Raw genomic sequence first — 20,822 nt, forward strand, 5'->3', positions numbered from 1 at the left:
TGTATTTATCTGTATTTATCTGTTTTCTTTCGTAGAGATTTCCAGGGTCAGGATACGCGCAATACATCCTTGAAACAATGGCAAGCAATGAAAGCAAGGTAACTGATAATGATATAAGCTTCCTTTTTTTTTTATTGCCCAAGCTAATATATATTGTTACCTTCTTTTTTGGACCAGAATATCCTGGAAACGATTGTTCCAAATAACAGCTATTATCCATATTTACTTACAACAATGACGCTGTCAGCTAGTCTGTACGACACATAGATAAACTGTCAAACGTGAACCAAATGATATCATCAGATCAGCTATTTCACTCTGATTTTTACAAGGTGATTGGGGGTTATCTTTTTTGGTTAGAGGGGAAAAATAATCAAATGGATCCTTATGACTATATTAATGTCTGTTTTTTTTTTTTTTTTTTTTTTTTTTTTTTTTGATGAGTGCCATAGATTTTTTTTTTAAAAACAACAACTGGGAAGAAGGAATATACACTCGTCTCGTATTCAAGAATTGGAAAGGCAGCAATATATCAAGAAGGAAAGGTAAATTGGTTGGATTAGACTGATGCAACATGTCATTCAAAGATAGGACAGACACACACACAATGGCTTACGTTAGATCTGCTCTATGTTTTTATACAATTTTATCAACAAATAAAATGGATCGTTATGACAGTGAAATCAATAAAAAATAGTATTTTATTTCATGATCAAATGTGTGAAATATTAGGATGTAAACTGTTTCAAGATGTTGGGCGGAAGTAATGTAGATCAGGCTTTATCTTCCGCTTTTTTTATTTTCTCTTTCATCAATCATTTTAAACGCGTGTGGAACTGGATGTACAACAAGATAAAAAAATTACATGGCTGCAGCAACTGGGATCGATTGACAAGTGGAGCAACAGAATGAGTAAGCGACATGGGTACTGGCTGGACATCATGACAAGAAATTATCGTGCTGAAAAGAAATTGGATGGCGTTCTCTCTCTGTTACGATTATTCTTTATAAATAGTTCTTGTTGGTATATTTATATTTACACTTTTATCATATACAATCTTTTTCAATAAAATTATCAGTGTTTTTTTTATTATCATTATTATTATCATTATTATTATCAGTGGATGGATATGGCCACATATGGAAACCATTTTTTCGTTTGGATGAATAAGGAAAGCGAAGCAAGTGTGAAGGTTCTCTTTCAAATACAAGAAGCTTTCACTACATTTGTATCACGTTTCCTTTTTTTTTTTAGAAACCTTATTATCAGCCACGTCGTTTCCTTGTTTTATCATAGGAAATGCAGATCAATGGATTCCACTTTCTTTACTGGTAGTGGTACAATATGAAAAGGCTTGTTTTTTTTGATTGAACAACATTCATTTTTGTACCACCGCCTTTCATTTTTTTTTAATTATATCAAGTTTACCATTTCTTTTTTCTTTTTCTTTTTTTTTCATTTTTTTTCCTCCTTTTCCTTACGTATTTCAAGATGAGCAACAAGAAAGGAGATGAAAACAAAAGTCTTCCACCACCTCCTACAAAGCTGAAGAGAGGCAAGACGATCTCGACATCAACGGGCAATAAGGCTGGGCCTAAAATGGATATCAATATTCCTTCTTCTAATAAATCATCCGATGCTGTTGTCCCTCCTGTTGAAGATGAACCATCCACTCCAGTGTTCGATCTCGTGCTTATAGATATGGTTGCTACACATAAAGCGGACCGACTTGTTTGTGTGAAGAAAAACATGTATGAAGCTGGTATTTCTTACAAGTACGCCTGTATCAGTTACCGATGGGGAGAATGCGATGAACAAATCGTGCTTACGCCAGATTACAATGCACACGTGACTAGTTTCCGTATTTCAGATCTGATCCCCGTGTGTAAACCAATACTGGAGTGGCGCCCTGAGGATGATATTGTTGATGATGATGATGATGATGAAGAAGAAGAAGGTGATGATGATGAAGATGATGATGGTGAAGATGATGAAGATGATGATGGTGAAGATGACTACTCTGATAGTGAGATCAAGTATTTATGGGTGGATGCTATCTCTGTCGACCAAATGGATCACTCACACAAAAAGGCAACCATTCTTCGTATGACGGAAATTTACGCAAGAGCTGAACTGATTGTTGCCGTTCCTGATTTACATATCAGATATCTTATGACCGATCCTGCCGATGATGAATGTCTTCGTACCATTTCCAAACATGGAGAGAAGATCTATCGCCATATTGCCCTGAACTGCGGAAATGAAGACAGTGATGATGATGATGATGATGATGATGATGATGATGATGATGATGATGATGATGATGATGATGATGATGATGATGATGATGATGATGATGATGATGATGATGATGATGATGATGAGGACAATGATGAAACAGATGTTGGTGATCAAGAAAAGGCCGATGGTCGAAAAAAAGTAGACTCTCTGGAACAAAAAGAAACTCACGATGGTAAGAATAAAAAAAAAGGGGATCTGTGACTACTGACATAATTGATTCATTCTTTTTTTTTTTTTAATAGACAATGTCCCTACCACACACAAGCATAGAGGATTCAGACAATTCATCAAAGACACTGTACGTCAAACTAGCACAACCTCTTTGGTCCAAAGTCTTGCTGTTAGGGAATGTGTACAAAAAAAGGTGGAGAATGAAAACAGTGACACAAAGGTGGAGAATGATCAAACCAACCCAGATGATGCTACAGTGGTGGAAACTGGCAGTGATGATGATGATACTGTGGCACCCACTATCGAAGGAAATGAAGAAGAAGAAGCTCGTGATGATGATGATGATGATGATGATGATGACGACGACGACGATGATGATGGTGATGATGATGATGATGATGATGATGATGACTATGATGATGATGATTGTCGTTGTACTGAAGGGATGACAGAATATGAAGCAGAAAGATACCAAGCAGCATTGAACTATTTGGAATACCTGGTCATGGATTGGGCAAACCGCGTGTGGGTGATTAGTGAATACAGTATTGGACGAAGAAGCAAGATGAAGTTATGGTTTATCTCGATCTGTTATGACGTTGACTATGAATCACGACCTACTGAACTCTTGGACCTGTTCAACGAAGATTTTCCTTCACTGTATGACCCACTTTTAGAAGAAAGATCCTTTTTGGATATGATGATGTTTTCAAAAGCGACACGAAATGAAGATCGATTCTATGCTGTTCTTCCATTATTCAAGGAATTCAAGCATTTTGCTGATAATCACGAGATCTCCAATTGGGGTATCACCGATATGCTCTCTGTTCGACTCCAGTTACTTCGTATGGCTGACTTTGAAGAAAAGCTCGCCATCTTGTTATTATGCATGCAACCAAACTTTGTTTCTGATGCCATCCTTCCTTCTTTTGCTTCCTTCTGTACAATGCCGGATGATTTTACCATTGATTGGGCCTGTGATCTTAGCTATGAACCATCGTTGTTGAAGGAAATCGAACTGCTCAAGGATGAAGGTAACAATCGTGATTATCTTCGCATCACTGTGCCTTGGTCAAGAACATTTACAAATAAAATCATTCCTCATGATCTTGATCTCACTGCAAACGCTCGTGGAAAATTGGGCTTGGATCTCTCTGAACTGGTAACGGTTTTCATGCCTATCACTGTTCATGATGAAAGAACAAATCATACCATTGGTGTCAAGTTGCTAGGGAGTCGACAAAAAAACATATGGATTATGCTCAATCGTATGGTGGATTTGGTGGATGTGCCTCCTTCCGATGCTTCTTCGTCAGTTACTTCTCTCTCTTCCAGTAAGCTTTCTGTCTCTGAACATCATACTCCTCATAGATCTGGCTCTTTGGATATGCTGTGGTCAGATAAACATGAAAGCGATCAAGTGTTTCACTTGTATTAGATTTTATTATAATAAAAGAAAGAGTATTTATAATGCATTATTTTTTTTTTGTCTGGCTGCTTTAACCTATAACGTTAAAGTTTGGTACACCGCTGATATATAAAAGGGTTCTCCTTATTTTTTTTCTTTTTTCTTTTTTTCTTTCCTCTTTTTCATTCTTCCGCTCAAATATCAAACGTTTTGTATGCTTCAACCCAAAAAGAAAAGCAAATAAAAGTCAGCTATTCATAAAAAAAGTAAGTTGGTTAAATTACTGTTAGGGATTAACAATGTATTTATCTGTTTCCTTTCATAAAGGGAACTTCCGGAGTCATGATACGCGCAATAGATTCTTGAAACAATGGCAAGCAATGAAAGTAAGGTAACTGATAATGATATAAGCTTCCTTTTTTTTTTATTGCCCAAGCTAATATATATTGTTACCTTCTTTTTTGGACCGAAATATCCTGGAAACGATTGTTCCAAATAACAGCTATTATCCATATTTACTTACAACAATGACGCTGTCAGCTAGTCTGTACGACACGTAGATAAACTGTCAAACGTGAACCAAACGATACCATCAGGTCAGCTATTTCACTCTGATTTTTGCAAGGTGATTGGGGGTTAACTTTTTGGATAGAAGGGAAAAATAATCAAATGGATCCTTATGTTTATATTAATGTTTTTTTTTTTTTTTTTTGATGAGTGCCATGGACTTTTTTTTTAAAAAAACCAACTGCGAAGAAGGAATATACATTCGTCTCGTATTCAAGAATTGGAAAGGCAGCAATATATCAAGAAGGAAAGGTAAATTGGTTGGATTAGACTGATGCAACATGTCATGCAAAGATAGGACAGACACACACACAATGGCTTACGTTAGTTCTGCTCTATGTTTTTATACAATTTTATCGACGAATAAAACGGATCGTTATGACAGTGAAATCAATTAAAAAAATAGTATTTTACTTCTTGATCAAATGTGTGAAATATTAGGGATATGCGTAAACTGTTTCAAGATGTTGGACGGAAGTAAAGAGATAAGGTTGTAGAATATGACCATGAAGAGGATCTGGTTTATTTAGATGTAGTACAACATGGGCTTTTTATTTGATTTGAACGTTGTGCCATCAACCTTCAACAGTCTTTTTTTTTTATCTATCTTTTATCGTCCTCTTTTCCTTTCTTTTGTTCAATATACTTTCCCGATATGAACAATAAAGAAGGAGAAGAAAACAAAAATGTTCCAAATTCTACAAAATTGACGAGAGGCAAGACTATATTAACATCGATAAGTAACAAAGATGGACCTCAAATTGATATCAATATTCCTTCTTCAACAAAATCATCCAATCCTCTTGTCCCTGATGATGATTCTGAAAAATCCGGTAAAGTGTTCGACATTGTACTCGTGGATATGGTTACTTCACTCAATACCAGACGCCTTGTTTGTGTTAAGAAAAACATGTATGATGCTGGTACTTCTTATAAATATGCCTGTATCAGCTACCGATGGGGAGAATGCGATGAAGCAATTGCTCTCACGCCAGATTACAACGCCCATGTAACCAGCTTCGACACGTCGGATCTGATTACCTTGTGCGACCAAATACTGAATTGGTGTGGTGATGGTAATGAAAAAGGGGAGGAAAATGATGATGATAATAATGATAATAGTAATGATAGTGATGAAATTGCTGAAGATGATGATGAAGATGATGATGAAGATGATGATGAAGATGATGATGAAGATGATGATGAAGATGATGATGAAGATGATGATGAAGATGATGATGAAGATGATGATGAAGATGATGATGAAGATGATGATGAAGATGATGATGAAGATGATGATGAAGATGATGATGAAGATGATGATGAAGATGATTATGTCAATGCTGATGATAACAATGGTGAACAGGATGACTACAGTGGCAGCATAGTAAAGTATTTATGGGTGGATGCTATCTCGGTGGACCAAATGGACCATTCACGCAAAAAGACAACTATTCATCGCATGAAGGAAATTTACGCAAGAGCTGAAGTAATTGTTGCTGTTCCAGATTTGCACATCAAGTATCTCATGGATAACATGAACAACTGTGAATTTATTGAAACAGTATCCAAGTACGGAACGAAGATATATCGTCATATTTCAATGCAGTGCGAAAATGGGCATGTCGAAGATGCTGATAATCAAGATGATCAAAAACACGATGACTGTCCGGACCAAAAAAAAGATCAAGATGGTGAGGATAAAATAAAAAGTCTATTAGCAAACGGAGTACACGTGTGATTCACCTTTTTTTTTTTTTTTTTTTTTTTTTTTTTTTTTTTAGTAAAAGGTTCACGCAAACACAGAGGATTTAGACAATTTGTCAAAGACACTCTACGCCAATCCAGTTTAGTCACTTTGGGAGAAGAAGAGGACAAAAGCAAGATCACCATTGAAAATATTGTCCAAGATCTAGTTGTTGAAAATGGTAAGACCGAATCAACCAGATCAGTTGATGATGGTGATACAAGGGCGTCTGAAGGAAATGAAGATGATGATGATGATGATGGTCCTTGTCCTTGCATTGTGGGGATGACTGAGACGGAATTAGCGGATTACGTCCGAGCATTGCGGTACCTGACTCATTTGGTTTTTGATTGGTCGAATCGCGTGTGGGTGATTAGTGAATATAGTATTGGACGAAGAAGTAAGATGAAATTATGGCTTCTCTCCATCTGTTATCAAATTGGATATGAAAATCGACCTAGGGACCTTATAGACTTGTTCAATGAAAATAAACCTACTGTTTTTGACTCATTGTTGGAAGAAAGATCCTTTTTGGATATGATGCTGAATTCACGGGCCACACGAAATGAAGATCGATTCTATGCCGTTCTTCCGTTATTCAAGGAATTTAAACATTATGCTGATAATCATGATATCTCCCATTGGGGTATCACTGATCATCTTTCTGTTCGGCTCCAATTACTTCGAATGGTTAAATTTCAAGAAAAGCTTGCCATCTTGTTGCTATCCACGTTCTCAGCCTTTTCTTCTGACGTTATCCTTCCATCCTTTGTTTCTAGTTATAATAAGCCTTTGTTCGAATGGGCCTCTGATCTTAGTTACAAGCCATCATTGTTGAAAGATATCGAATTGCTCAAGAATCAAGATGTCAATCGTGATTATCTTCGCATCACTGTACCTTGGTCAAGAACATTTACAAATAAAATCCTTTCTCATGATCTTGATATCACTCAAGATGCTCGTGGAAAATTGGGATTGGATGCTTCTGAATTGGTCACTGTCTTCATGCCTATCATCGTTCATCATGAAAGAACAAATCATACACTTGGTGTCAAGCTATTAGGAAGTCGACAAAAAAACATATGGATTATGCTTAATAGGATGATGGATTTGGTGGATGTGCCTGCTTCTGATGCATCTTCCAGTAAGGTTTCCGTTGTTGATCAACGTACACTGCATAAATCAGGCTCTTTGGATATGTTATGGTCAGATAAACATGAAAATGATCAAGTTTTCCATTTGTATTAAAAGTTTGTTTTTTATAATAAAAAAAAAAGGTTCAAGGTTGATAAGTATAATGCATGTAAATAGTGATACAATTTGAAATCCCGAGTATTTGAGTAAGGGGATGTCCTTTCTTTTCTTTTCTTTTTTTCTTTTTTTTTTTTTTTTTTTTTTTTTTTTTTTTTTTTTTTTTTTTATCCCAGTGCGACTTATTGAACCAATCGTACCAAACACTTACATTTACCAGCATCAATATTCTTTTGTGTGGATACTGAACAAAAATGTCTTAGAATCAAAGTAGATTTCGAATACGATCGTTTACAATTTCTTCTTCGCAAATTATATCGTGATATCTTCGCAAAAAAAGTTACTATCAAACCTTTTGTCATGGGCTTTATTGGAGACCCAGATATACCTCAAGGCCATATAGAATACAAATATTTATTGCATCAATGGGCAAATGACCCTTTCTGGATCGGAAACATCAATCAACGTATTCGATATCTCCACATATCTGGCGGTTTACCTCCATATCGTTTCCCTCGTACAATGATTCAACAATTTTGGGTGGCTCCAATGCACCCCGAAGCAAGAACTGTTTGGTATAAAGTCCTTATCCAGAAGATACCCTTGCAAAAATGCGTTTCACGGTTCCGTCCTCCTACATCTTCTTTATGTGTGTTATGTCATCAAGAAGAAACGATCGAACATTTTGTGTACTCCTGCCCTCTCAAAAAAACAATCTGGGACACCACCTTGGCCGTCAATCTGCCTCTATATTTCCTACAACCAGTGGATTTCTGTGACTTTATTCTTCATCTACGACTCCCTCCAAATACAACGATTCACTCAACTCTCTTCACCAGCTGCGCAACAACGATACATCAGATCTGGTGTGCTCATTGGAAATTCAAGCTAGAAAACAAGCCTTTCCACGAACATCCCATTGTACGAATGATCAATACACGCATTGCATCCATCCATCCTCCTCCCCCTCATAGCGTCGTCATAGATTATTGATTTAATATTTAGAATATCCCTTTACCCATATCACCGCTCTTGGACGTGTGGATGATAGCGGACAGTGATATGACTTTTTTTTTTGAATGAAATTTTAAATTTATGCCCAATTTTTTTTATGCCCTTTTCTTTCCTTTTGTCTTTCTTTCCTTTTATTTTTTTTTATTCTTATTTTATTTATTTTTTTTTTTATTTGAACCGTGTTTATCACGGTAAGTACATTCCTTAACTTTTTTTTATGTTTTATTAATTATGACTCTTATGCTCAAATAAAATTATAGGTTCTTTTATGCTTCAAATATTCTTTTTATTGTCTCGTCTCATTTCAGGTGCATCAAAAACAAATTAAATTTTAATAAAATTTATTCTTACAAAAAAAAAAATTTCTGTGTGTGCACTCAAAAAGGGAAGGAAAAAGTAATGTCAAAGGAAAAAAAAAAGTAGAAATGTTTGAATGAGGCGATGATACTAATATGCTTTTATAACTCTCTCTTGATAGAATATCTGGTAAGATGGAATAGTGAAAAGGTAAGTTATCCACGCAATCCTATTGCCTTTGATCACTTACTTTTTGATAAAACTCTTTTTTTTTTTTTTTTCTTAATCTCTCTATATAATTTGATTTTTTGATCAAGCATCCTCATTATTTTTTTTATTTCTTTTTGATGTAGATCAAGCTTCATCCGCTTCTTTTGTTTTCTCTTTCATCAATCATTTTGAACGCGTTGTGCAACTGGATCGGCCAAGATGGATGTACAACAAGAGAAAGAATTACATGGCTATAGCAAGGGGGATCGATTGACAGGTGGATCAACAGAATGAGTGGATGACAGGGTACTGACTGGACATCATGACAAGAAATTATCGTGCAGGAAAGAAATTGGATGGCGTTTTTTTTTTTTTTTTTTTTTTTTTTTTTTTTTTTTTGGTTAGTTTCTCTCTCTGTTGTGATTATTCTTTATAAATAGTTCTTGTTGGTATATCTATATTTACACTTTTATCATATACAATCTCTTTCAATAAAATCATCAGTGTTTTTTTTTTTATTATCATTATTATTATCATTATTATTATCAGTGGATGGATATGGCCACATATGGAAACCATTTTTTCGTTTGGAGGCATAAGGAAGAAGCTTTCACTATATTTGTATCATGTTTCCTTTTTTTTTTTTTTTTTTTTTTAGAAACCGTATTAAGCCACGTCGTTTCCTTGGTTTATGATAGGAAATGCAGATCATTGAATTCCACTTTCTTTACAGGTAGTGGTACAACATGAAAAGGCTTGTTTTTTGATTGAACAACATTCATTTTTGTACCACCACCTTTCATTTTTTTAATTATATCAAATTTACCATTTTTTTTTCTTTTTCTTTTTTTTTCTTTTTTTTTTATTTTCTTCTTTTCCTTACGTATTTCAAGATGAGCAACAAGAAAGAAGATGAAAACAAAAGTCTTCCACCACCTCCTACAAAGCTGAAGAGAAGCAAGACAATCTCGACATCAACGGGCAATAAGGCTGGGCCTAAAATGGATATCAATATCCCTTCTAATAAATCATCCGATGCTGTTGTCCCTCCTGCTGAAGATGAACCATCCAATCCAGTGTTCGATCTCGTGCTTATAGATTTGGTTGCTACAGATAAAGCGAACCGACTTATTTGTGTGAAGAAAAACATGTATGAAGCTGGTATTTCTTACAAATACGCCTGTATCAGTTACCGATGGGGAGAATGCCATGAACAAATCGTGCTTACGCCAGATTACAATGCACACGTGACTAGTTTTCGTATTGCAGATTTGATCCATATATGTAAACCAATACTGGGGTGGTGCCCTGAGGATGATATTGTTGATGATGAAGATGATGATGATGATGAAGAACAAGAAGAAGAAGAACAAGAAGGCGATGATGAAGATGATGATGATGGTGAAGATGACTACTCTGATAGTGAGATCAAGTATTTATGGGTGGATGCTATCTCTGTCGACCAAATGGATCACTTACACAAAAAGGCAACCATCCTTCGTATGACGGAAATTTACGCAAGAGCTGAATTAATTGTTGCCATTCCTGATTTACATATCAGATATCTTATGACCGATCCTGCCGCTGACGAGTGTCTTGTTACCATTTCCAAACATGGAGAGAAGATCTATCGCCATATTGCCCTGAATTGCTGGAGGAAAGACAGTGATGATGATGATGAAGAAGATGAAGAGGACAAGGATGAAAAAGATACCCTTGATCAAGCAACTGCGGATGGTCAAAAAAAAGTAAACTCTCTGGAACAAAAAAAGGAAACTCACGATGGTAAGAATAAAAAAAAAGGGGATCTGTGACTACTGACATAATTGATTCATTCTTTTTTTTTTTTTTTTTTTTTTAATAGACAATGTCCCTACCACACACAAGCATAGAGGATTCAGACAATTCATCAAAGACACTGTACGTCAAACTAGCGCAACCTCTTTGGTCCAAAGTCTTGCTGTTAGGGAATATGTACAAAAAAAGGCGGATAACGAAAACAGTGACACAAAGGTGGAGAATGATCAAACCAACCCAGATGATGCTACAGTGGTGGAAACTGGTAGTGATGATGATGACACTGTGGCACCCATTATCGAAGGAAATGAAGAAGAAGAAGCTGGTGAGTATGGTGATGATGATGATGATGATGATGACGACGACGATGATGGTGATGACGATGATGGTGATGATGATGATGATGATGATGACTATGATGACTATGATGATGATGATGATGATTGTCGTTGTACTGAAGGGATGACAGAATATGAAGCAGAAAAATACCAAGCAGCATTGAACTATTTGGAATACCTGGTCATGGATTGGGCGAACCGCGTGTGGGTGATTAGTGAATACAGTATTGGACGAAGAAGCAAGATGAAGTTATGGTTTATCTCGATCTGTTATCAAATTGGATATGAAAATCGACCTACTAAACTGTTGAACCTGTTCAACGAAGATTTTCCTTCACTGTATGACCCACTTTTAAAAGAAAGATCATTTTTGGATATGATGATGTTTTCACAAGCGACACGAAATGAAGATCGATTCTATGCCGTCCTCCCGCTGTTCAAGGAATTCAAGCATTTCGCTGATAATCACGAGATCTCCAATTGGGGTATCACCGATATGCTCTCTGTTCGACTCCAGTTGCTTCGTATGGTCAATTTTCAAGAAAAGCTTGCCATCTTGTTATTATGCATGCAACCAAATTTTGTTTCTGACGCCATCCTTCCTTCTTTTACTTCCTTCTGTACAATGCCGGATGAGTTTACCATTGATTGGGCTTGTGATCTTAGTTATGAACCATCGTTGTTGAAGGAAATCGAACTGCTCAAGGATGAGGCTACCAATCGTGATTATCTTCGCATCACTGTGCCTTGGTCAAGAACATTTACAAATAAAATCATTCCTCATGATCTTGATCTCACTGCAAACGCTCGTGGAAAATTGGGCCTGGATCTCTCTGAACTGGTGACGGTTTTCATGCCTATCACTGTTCACGATGAAAGAACAAATCATACCATTGGTGTCAAGTTGCTAGGAAGTCGACAAAAAAACATATGGATTATGCTCAATCGTATGGTGGATTTGGTGGATGTGCCCCCTTCCGATGCTTCTTCGTCGGTCACTTCTCTCTCTTCCAGTAAGCTTTCTGTGTCTGAACACCATGCTCCTCATAGATCTGGTTCTTTGGATACGCTGTGGTCAGATAAACATGAAAGCGATCAAGTGTTTCACCTATATTAGATTTATAATAAAGAAAAGTTGATCATCGGTTGAGGTAGCGTATCCTGTTCATCACTTTATATCATTTACTAAATACCCTCAATAAAGAAATTTGTCATGCATCATATTGTTATCATTGTTTTTCATTCATTCAATTGCTAAAGTCTCCTCTACCAACAGATCATTCAAAAAAAAGTTTCTTTATTCAAAGTGTAACAAAAAAAAAAAAAAAGATCACTAGAATTTTTAAACTAACTATCTAAAGGGGAATATAATAAATACCAATTTGATCCATCCAAGCGCCAGCAGAAGCATAAAAACCCACAAGTTGATAACCACTTGGTGGCATTGCAGACATCATTCCACCACCTTGACCTCCATACCATGGACTTTGCCGTTGATTAGTGATTAGGGCCAGGCCATCCACCCAAGCACCACATCGTACCGTCAAACCAGTGACACGTTCGTTGGGTGCCAAGGACCATATTTGATTGGCATGACCACCACGTTTTCCCAAGAGTGCTGTTGTTCCATTGGCAAAAAAGAATTCCACACCATCCAAAAAGGAGCCCGAATACACCCTGATGCCAGTAACAAGCGGTTGACCCAAGAAAATCACCTTGGATGTTGGTTGATTTGCTCCACCTAATCCTTGTTGACCTAATCCTTTCCCTTGGATGACATCCTGTGGTACTCCCGGTAACCGTACAATGCTGTCATGTAAGAATTGTGCCGTATTTTCTAAAACTTCGGTATGTTGTCGCGGTGATGTGACTTCCAGTTTCAATACATCCGGATGATGACAATGTGCCTTTTGTTCTAGTTGTTGAAGAGAAAATACTAATTGTGTTGGAAGAAGATGATGATGCTGATGATCGACCAGGTATTCGTAATGATCCACATAGTGTCCATTCACCCAAAGTTCCACCAACGTGATCCCAGTAGGACTTGAGATTTGGATTTGGTCTCGACTCAGAGCATCAAATCTTGGCCCAGCTGATGCTCCTGGCACACTCACATCAGGGTCGAGTGGTAAACGGAAAGCAGGATGGTATCGTAACCGAAGAATATCCACACGATGCCTAAAATCATCATCATCATCAGCATTAATTAAAAAAAAAAAAAAGAAAGAGATGGAAAAAAAAGATGAATAAAAAATCTGTACCTTTTTTTTCCTTTTTTTTTTTTTTTTATTTATCCTACCATTTCGATCCTTCTTCGTCTTCAGGAGTAACGATGATTCCTGGTCTACCTGGTTCATGAATCATGAATGTACGATTCCAATGATTAAATCCTCTTGCCATTAATCCAGATGGAGTATGTGATAATGTAAAGGCATGACCTACTTCGTGTAACTACCAAAAAAAAAATAAGAAAAAAAAGGTTGTGTTTGATAATTTTAATTACCATTGCACCCATACCAATATTCAAAGCTTTCCACCAAGTACTAGATTCATTTGCATCATTGGCCACATATCGAGTATCAGTGAGAGTTGTATCCAACATAGCAGGCACAATATGTTCGATGGACCGAGGAAAAGCATGAAGCGCGTGAGAACCAAAGATACCCAAGCGAATGTTACCCACCCCACCCCCCAATGCGGCATGACCCACCACCAATTGTTGTTGTGTATCCCAATGGGCATCCAAGATCAACCCTGCCACTAGACAATCGTTAGCAAAAAAATCAGGAGAAGCTTGAATATCTTGCATGAACAGATCAAAGAGACTAGGTAAGGTATCGTCCCGATGAGGGTTTTGCTGAGCACGACGCGCATCCCGAAGTGTTTGTAAAGAATGTTGTGATCGAAGCACACGGACCAACGCAGTATTGGCTTGTTGATGACGATAATAACCAGCAGCTTGACTGACAGTATCCGGTAACCAAGCTTCCTCCAAACGAAACGTACGACGTCCCATACCATGACGATGCATTTGCTCTGCACAGAAACTTTGCCACAAGTAACCGGCCAGACGTAGTTTCTCTATCGCTACCTCCAACCCGTTTTCATCTTGTTTCTCCGGTGGTGTGTCGAACTGACAAGGTGAATCATGAGCAACAAGGATGACCAAGGACAGTGGTGGATTTTGCAAAAGTGGGAGATAGTAAACATGGAACGAGAACGTGGTATGGCTGTCCAGCATGAAAGTGATCGTATTAGGTCCACTGTTGAGGTGTACCAAGGCTTTGAAATGGTGTTGTAGACAGGGCCATTGGGTTGAAGGAAATCCTTGACATACTACTGTGATGGACGTTCGATGTTGAGATGTAGCAGGTCCTGTTATACGGCCAAGTACTAGAAGAAACCTCTGTTGGTAAGAAAAAGAAAGAAAGAAAAAAAAAAAGAGAACTATTATTAGGAACAGAGTATAAAGAATGGAAATGTTCTTTTTGATTGACTTACTTGATGTACAGTTTCACCGTCTTTGATGTTCAAAATGTCTACAATAGGATGGTCTGTAGGAGGCGAAGGATGGAGTGTCATTGTTGGAAGTAGTGGTCGAAAGCAGTAAAAAGAGAAAGAGAAAAAAAAAAAAGGAAAGAAGAAAGAATAATGGCATTGTGGCACCTTAAAAAAAAAAAAAGACCGCATTGTAAATGTGTGAATGTTTATTTGAGAATATATGATAATAAAAAAAAAGAAATGAAAATGAATCTAACTAGAGTATACTAATGATGATAATGATGCTAATATATGATTGATTTTATTATTGATTTCCTTGTCGTTTCTTGGAAAAGCTAACGTTTCTTTGGAATTTATTTCTTGAAGCACCTTCACCATCCACTACACCATGGAATTTACCAGGTCGTTTATGTCCTCGTTTATCCTTATGTTGTGATTTTCGATTCAATACGTTTCTAAATCGTTCATTTTCTCGTTCATCTACTTCCTGAATACCCACCAGATTACTAAAATCATTCAGATTCTAAAAAAAAAAAAAAAAAAAAAAAAAAGTGAATCCTATATCATTTCATTTCATTTTAATTTCTACTTACATCAAATTCACTTTCAAATCGCATTTTATTCTTGGCCATAAGATGTTTCTTTTCCTTGCGAGTGACTTGTAAACGGACATAATTGTTTTCTTCATAATCATTCTTTTCTGCCATTTTTCGATCCATACGTTCACCATAACCAGTACCTTCATTCACACCACCAAGAGCATCCAATTCCTCAGGGGCATCATTCATTTCTGTCATTAAATCCTTCATCAATCTTGATCTTGAGGCCTTTTCCTTTAATCGTTCTTCATTCTTTTCTTGTTTGCTCTTCTTACTACCACCCGTTTCATCATAAGTAACAGGTGCCATCTTGGGTGGTCGATAAATACCTCCATTGGATTTATTACCCTTGGTATAATTATTCATTTCATCATCATCATCCTCGTCGTCTTCATCTTCTTCATCTTCTTCCTTATTCAAAAGATTGGTTGGATTGGGTTTGAAGGCTAATGGATCATTGGCTATAAATAAATAAATAAATAGAAATGAATTTGATTTTCTTTTTTTTAGGATATATATATATATTTTTTTTTTACCTGTTTGTTCTTTTTCTTGTTGAGTTCCCAAAACAGCAGTACGTACCAACTTATCAATTTGATATTTCAATTTAGCTTCAATAGGTTTCATACGTTCCAATACCACACGTAATTCCACTAAAGATTCCACAACAGGGTGACCTTTGATTTGTTTTCCAGATAACTTGCAATGAACGAAATATGTGAGTTGTAAAATATATTGTAACATGATCTGATATTTGGCTTCCAAGAATGAAACACCTTTATTAGTTTGAAGTTGACCATTATTCAGTCTATCCAATAAAAAATTAAATTAAATATTTATTTTCAATTAAATTTTTTTTTTCTTCTTACTTTTCTATCAAAGGACGCATATGTACTTTCAAATCTACTACTTTAGCTTTGAGAGATCCAAGTAATTTTTTTAGATCGTTTATATCTATAAAGAAATAAAAATTAATTTTTTTTAAGTTTATTAAATATATATTTTATATAATTACCAATATCTGTATTCTGTTCATTTTGTACTGGCATATTGTCTATTGTAGTTGCCATATTTTCTTCTTAAATCAATAAAAAAAAAAAAAAAGAAAGAAGGGGAACAAAAAAAAAAAAGCCGACTCTTTTCAAGAAATAAGTTTTATTGGTCTAGATTTTTCAATGTGACGTGCTCTTAGCTTTTTTTTTTTTTTTTCTTTTCCCTTTTTACTTCTTTTTGATTTTTTTTGATTTTTTTTTTTTTTTTTTTACTTATCTTTTCTTTCATCAAACAACCACCACCATGAGTGAATCAAACGCTGTCATTGGTATCAACTTTGGTACTTCTTCTACTTCTATTGGTTATGTTAACAAGGTAAATATACTAACAAGACGATAAAACGATAAACTAGATTTTTGACAGTTTTATATCTTATAGGAAGGACGTGCTGACTGTCTTGCCAACCAAGAAGGTGATCGTCAAATTGCCTCTGTACTTGCTTTCCATGGTGAAGAAGAAGTAAGTTTTTTTTTTTTTTTTAAAAAAAAAAAAGAAGATATTTTGTTACTTGTGATATTAAACAGATGTGTTATTAGGTTGTTGGTTCTCAAGCCAAGTCTGAAATTGCTCGTCATCCCAAGACCACTGTTGCCAATTTCCGTGCTACTCTTGGAAAGACGTAAGTGATTCTTTAAGAAAAAAAAAGAATGTGTTTGTTATTTTGGATCTCTTTTTTTTAATTGTTTCATTTAGTTTTGCAGAATCAGAAGATCTTCCTGGATCTGCTGCCCCTGTAGTTGATAAAGCAGGTACTCCTGGTTATGAAATTACTTTTGGTGAAGAAACCAAGGTATTTTCTACTCAAGACATCTCTGCCAAGTTCTTGCGTCATATTCGTGAATCTGCTGAAGGTTTCTTTGGTAACAAAATCGATGGAGCTGTCATGGCAGTCCCTTCCTATTTTACTGACAAGCAACGTGAAGACTTCAAGCAAGCAGCTACTGATGCTGGTATCAAGGTATTACAATTGGTTCAAGAACCCACTGCTGCTGCATTGGCTTATGGTTTAGGTCAAAAGGATGATCAAGATAAGACCGTGGTTGTTTGTGATTTGGGTGGTCATTCTTTCGATGTTACTGTGATGACTGTGCGTTCTGGTATTTACAGTGTGTTGGCTACTGCTCATGATACCAAGCTCGGTGGTGTGTCCTTTGATGATTTGTTGATCAAGCATTTCAGTGCTGAATTCAAAAAGAAGACCAAGGTGGATCTCGCTAATAATGCTAAGGCTCTTTCCAAGTTGCGTGGTGCGGTTGAAATGACCAAGAAGATGTTGTCCAGTGCCAGCTCTGCTCCTTGTTTTGTGGAATCTCTTGCTGAAGGTCTTGATTTCCATGGTACCATCAATCGTATGCGATTTGAAATCTTGTCTAACAGTGTGTTTGCCAAACTTCAAGAAGTGGTTCGTCAAGTGCTTGTCAAGGCTGATTTGGATGCCTCTGAAATCGATGAAGTCGTCCTTGCTGGTGGTGCTGCTCGTATTCCCAAGTTCGCTGTCAAACTTCGAGAAGTGTTTACTGCTGATACTCATATTCATAACGATCTTGAAGCCGATGAAGTGGTTGCTCGTGGTTGTGCCATCCAAGCTTCTCTTATTGCTGGTTTTGATCCTGAAGATATTGAAGCTGCTATCCATCCTGTTGTGACTTTGGCTCCTTCTACACAAAAGGCTATTGGTGTTCTCAATGCTTCTGGTGCTTTCGTTCCTATTATTCCCAAAGGTACTGCTTTACCTGCTCGTCGATCCTTTACTTTCACTCCTGCTGGTGAGCAATCTCATGTGTATGTTGCTCTTCATGAAGGTGATCATGTCATTGAAAAGAAGGAAATCCCTGTTGAACCTATTCCTGTGGAAGAAGGAGAAGAACCTTATGAAGAAGAACCCGAAATTGTTACTACTGTCTTTACCAAACCTGCTGCTCTTTTGATTGAAGCTGTCTTGCCTGTGTCCTCTAAATCTACAAAGGTGGAAGTACAAGTGACTGTGAATGTAGATGGTAAATTGACCTTGGTATTACGTGATACTGCTAATGTGGTGAAGGCTGAAGTCGCTGGAAAACAATAGAATTCCCCCCTTTTTTTTATTATATATTATTTCACCTCATTTTTTTTATTTGCATTTTGTTTTTTTTTTCTTATCATTTTATGTAGTTTAGTATACAATAAATAAAAAAAAATCTAGTTTTTTAGTTTGTTTTAAATTTGATGGTAACAAAAAAAAAAAAAAAAAGGATTTTTTTTTATCAAAAAGGAAAAGGAGGCGATCAATCATTATTGGTTCAAACATGTGAATAGATGATCTATTTTTATTTTTTATTTTTTCTTTGAATGCATAAAATTGAAAACATACATAAGGCATAAAATAATAATAATAAAAAAAGAGAGAGAGAAAATCAGGCGGTGGTGCTAATTGAAGAAGTAGGATGGTATTGTAAAGTTTGTTGTTGTTGTCTCCATTCACGTTGTTTTAACATCATGGAACCATAATTATCATAATATCTTCGTAATTCAGCTACAGAAAGAGCTTGCCAACAAAGTTGTTCATCAAGATCCATGAATAAATGTAATGGATGGATTAAACCTTGATAAGATGTCCAGCGTTCTTTATCAAATGTTTCAAGACAAGGGAGTGATTGAGTAGTACTGGTGTTTAAAGTATAACCATATCCTTGCCATAAAATCAAAAGGTCATCTTTTTCCTCGTTCTTTTCTTCTTCTTCTTTTTTTCGTTGGATGGGTTCAATGATAATATTATTATCATATTCTAAAATGCGTTTGTTTTTAATCTTTTCTGTTGTTGTTGTTGTTGTTGTAGGTTTATCAGTCATTAATATCATTGGATCCTCTACATTAGGAGTAACAAGAACAGGTACTAAATGACTTTTTTGTTCTTCTTGATGTTTTGATGATGGATTGGCATACATGATAACAGAAAGTGATCGTCGTATTGTTTTTTTTATATGTTGAGTATGTGACTTTTTAGGTAATTCATCTTGAAATGAAGGTCGAGGTGCCTTTGAAGGTGATAATGGTGGTGATGGTGGTTTAATAAAAAGACTTTGTGTTCTATCTGGTCGTCGTCTATTGTTTCTCTCTTCTGGTGATGATGGTGGTGATGATATATGATTGTTTTGAAAACTTTTTGTCAAATTAGCCAATGAAAATCGTTTAACTGATTTAATGGATTTTAATGTTGTTTCTGTCATTATCCATACTTATAAGAAAAAGAAGAAGAAGAAAAAAAAAAAAAGAAAAAAAAAGATTGAAAATAAAGAGAGGATATCAATTAAAAAAACTTGTTATAGTAATTCAATCAAACCCTCGTGTTCACTTGCAGAAAAAGTGACAGTTGGTCATGAACAAGGAGCAATGTGCCAAGTTCGTCACACAAAGACCTTTTGATTCAATCACCGATTTTGACAATAAATGGCACTTTTTTTTTTTAATTTTCTTTCTTTCATTCTTTTCTTATTATTTTATAAGAACATGTTATTATAGTCCTCTTGTTTTGCGGAACAAAATATATGTTTTAATTGAAGAATTTCTTTTTTTTTTTTTTACATATTATCTCTCTCTTTCCTTACCATTTGTTGAATATTAATGACTCGATTTATTCATTTTTGTAATTAGTGGTCAATAGAGAGGGATTATGCCAATAAATTATCTGACTACCCCAATTATATTAATAGTAAAAATAAATAAATAAATAATAAGGATATTCCAATCATCTTTCTTTTATTTTACAGGATCCATCTTTTTTTTTTTTTTCGTTGGTTCATTCAAGTAGTGGAGACAATGGCTTTTTATATCTTTTCTATACCTTCAATACCCTTATATACTCATTCTGATATCCCATTTTGGCGTCCTAGTTTGGCGGTCACGTTTTTTTTAAAAAAAATTAATAAAAAGATACCTTTTTTTTAAAAAAAAAATGAAATTAATCAATTCAATAATATGCTTTATACAATGCTTGTAATGAGAGGTTCAAGAAGTTTTTGTTTTCAAAGAACTCTTTTTCGATTTTTTTTTTTTCTTCTTGTCATCATTATGGAATTTAAATGATTGGCTCTGATTTCCCAATGACCATCTATTTTATTGCTGAGCTAAAATTGGGAAGAAACATACCACAATTTTAACATGAAAACTTTAATTTCCGCAGGACATCTGAAAACTATAAAAAAGCAGCAGCATTGGGGAAATATTTTTTTTCTTCATACTTACCTGGGCCGGGTAACTGGTGATCAAGAAGGCTGGTTATCCAGTCGATCCTATATTTCATTGCACAGCGAAGATAGGATCGGCTGCGAACACTTCGGTGTCTCGAGGTCGCAATTTTTGTTTGAGGGAAATTAGCGGTTCGCTGCTTGTTTCCCTGCTTATTTATAAAATAAAAATGAAAATAAAAAAAAATAATAAAAATCAAATATCATTTTATCATATTCCATGATGTATTATTCATCATTCATAATAGTAGTATTATGTTGTCGTATCAACATATTTCTATAAAGATGTGCGTAAAATAAAAAAAAAAAAAAAAGGAATACATCCAAAAATAAAAAAGTAAAAA

The 20,822-nt window shown here is 35.6% G+C and overlaps 8 protein-coding genes across 8 annotated transcripts; 5 read left to right on the top strand and 3 right to left on the bottom strand.

Annotated features, from left to right (window-relative positions):
• The first annotated feature begins 3,220 nt into the window (after positions 1 to 3,220).
• Positions 3,221 to 3,949, top strand: BX664DRAFT_342986 (uncharacterized protein). The gene has a single exon (XM_051547242.1). The coding sequence runs from the start codon at positions 3,291 to 3,293 to the stop codon at positions 3,909 to 3,911; it is 621 nt and encodes a 206-aa protein (XP_051396404.1). The 5' UTR covers positions 3,221 to 3,290; the 3' UTR covers positions 3,912 to 3,949.
• Positions 3,950 to 6,775: 2,826 nt separating this feature from the next.
• On the top strand, positions 6,776 to 7,033 carry BX664DRAFT_342995 (uncharacterized protein; the record flags this gene model as incomplete). Its single annotated transcript, XM_051547243.1, has 1 exon — positions 6,776 to 7,033. One exon carries the CDS (start codon positions 6,776 to 6,778, stop codon positions 7,031 to 7,033), a length of 258 nt encoding a protein of 85 aa, XP_051396405.1.
• Positions 7,034 to 7,625: 592 nt separating this feature from the next.
• On the top strand, positions 7,626 to 8,563 carry BX664DRAFT_342997 (uncharacterized protein). Its single transcript, XM_051547244.1, has one exon. It carries the CDS (start codon positions 7,807 to 7,809, stop codon positions 8,437 to 8,439), a length of 633 nt encoding a protein of 210 aa, XP_051396406.1. The 5' UTR covers positions 7,626 to 7,806; the 3' UTR covers positions 8,440 to 8,563.
• A 2,975-nt stretch (positions 8,564 to 11,538) lies between these two features.
• Positions 11,539 to 12,223, top strand: BX664DRAFT_342999 (uncharacterized protein). Its single transcript, XM_051547245.1, has one exon. It carries the CDS (start codon positions 11,599 to 11,601, stop codon positions 12,217 to 12,219), a length of 621 nt encoding a protein of 206 aa, XP_051396407.1. The 5' UTR covers positions 11,539 to 11,598; the 3' UTR covers positions 12,220 to 12,223.
• Positions 12,224 to 12,416: 193 nt separating this feature from the next.
• Positions 12,417 to 14,731, bottom strand: BX664DRAFT_343000 (putative peptidase family-domain-containing protein). The gene is made up of 4 exons (XM_051547246.1): positions 14,604 to 14,731; positions 13,606 to 14,508; positions 13,402 to 13,553; positions 12,417 to 13,280 (listed from the first exon to the last, which is right to left on the bottom strand). Exons 1-4 carry the CDS (start codon positions 14,682 to 14,684, stop codon positions 12,458 to 12,460), a joined length of 1,959 nt encoding a protein of 652 aa, XP_051396408.1. The 5' UTR covers positions 14,685 to 14,731; the 3' UTR covers positions 12,417 to 12,457.
• A 48-nt stretch (positions 14,732 to 14,779) lies between these two features.
• On the bottom strand, positions 14,780 to 16,291 carry BX664DRAFT_287083 (Sas10/Utp3/C1D family-domain-containing protein). Its single transcript, XM_051541730.1, has 5 exons — positions 16,218 to 16,291; positions 16,072 to 16,156; positions 15,739 to 16,010; positions 15,197 to 15,663; positions 14,780 to 15,126 (listed from the first exon to the last, which is right to left on the bottom strand). Exons 1-5 carry the CDS (start codon positions 16,270 to 16,272, stop codon positions 14,908 to 14,910), a joined length of 1,098 nt encoding a protein of 365 aa, XP_051396409.1. The 5' UTR covers positions 16,273 to 16,291; the 3' UTR covers positions 14,780 to 14,907.
• Positions 16,292 to 16,452: 161 nt separating this feature from the next.
• Positions 16,453 to 18,453, top strand: BX664DRAFT_303751 (heat shock protein 70 family). Its single transcript, XM_051542496.1, has 4 exons — positions 16,453 to 16,570; positions 16,634 to 16,714; positions 16,792 to 16,874; positions 16,949 to 18,453. Exons 1-4 carry the CDS (start codon positions 16,499 to 16,501, stop codon positions 18,318 to 18,320), a joined length of 1,608 nt encoding a protein of 535 aa, XP_051396410.1. The 5' UTR covers positions 16,453 to 16,498; the 3' UTR covers positions 18,321 to 18,453.
• A 73-nt stretch (positions 18,454 to 18,526) lies between these two features.
• On the bottom strand, positions 18,527 to 19,502 carry BX664DRAFT_343004 (uncharacterized protein). Its single transcript, XM_051547247.1, has one exon. It carries the CDS (start codon positions 19,459 to 19,461, stop codon positions 18,649 to 18,651), a length of 813 nt encoding a protein of 270 aa, XP_051396411.1. The 5' UTR covers positions 19,462 to 19,502; the 3' UTR covers positions 18,527 to 18,648.
• Between the last annotated feature and the right edge of the window lie 1,320 nt (positions 19,503 to 20,822).

Source organism: Halteromyces radiatus, assembly GCF_025201355.1.
Source record: "Halteromyces radiatus strain CBS 162.75 chromosome Unknown BX664scaffold_10, whole genome shotgun sequence".
Classification (NCBI taxonomy): domain Eukaryota; kingdom Fungi; phylum Mucoromycota; class Mucoromycetes; order Mucorales; family Cunninghamellaceae; genus Halteromyces; species Halteromyces radiatus.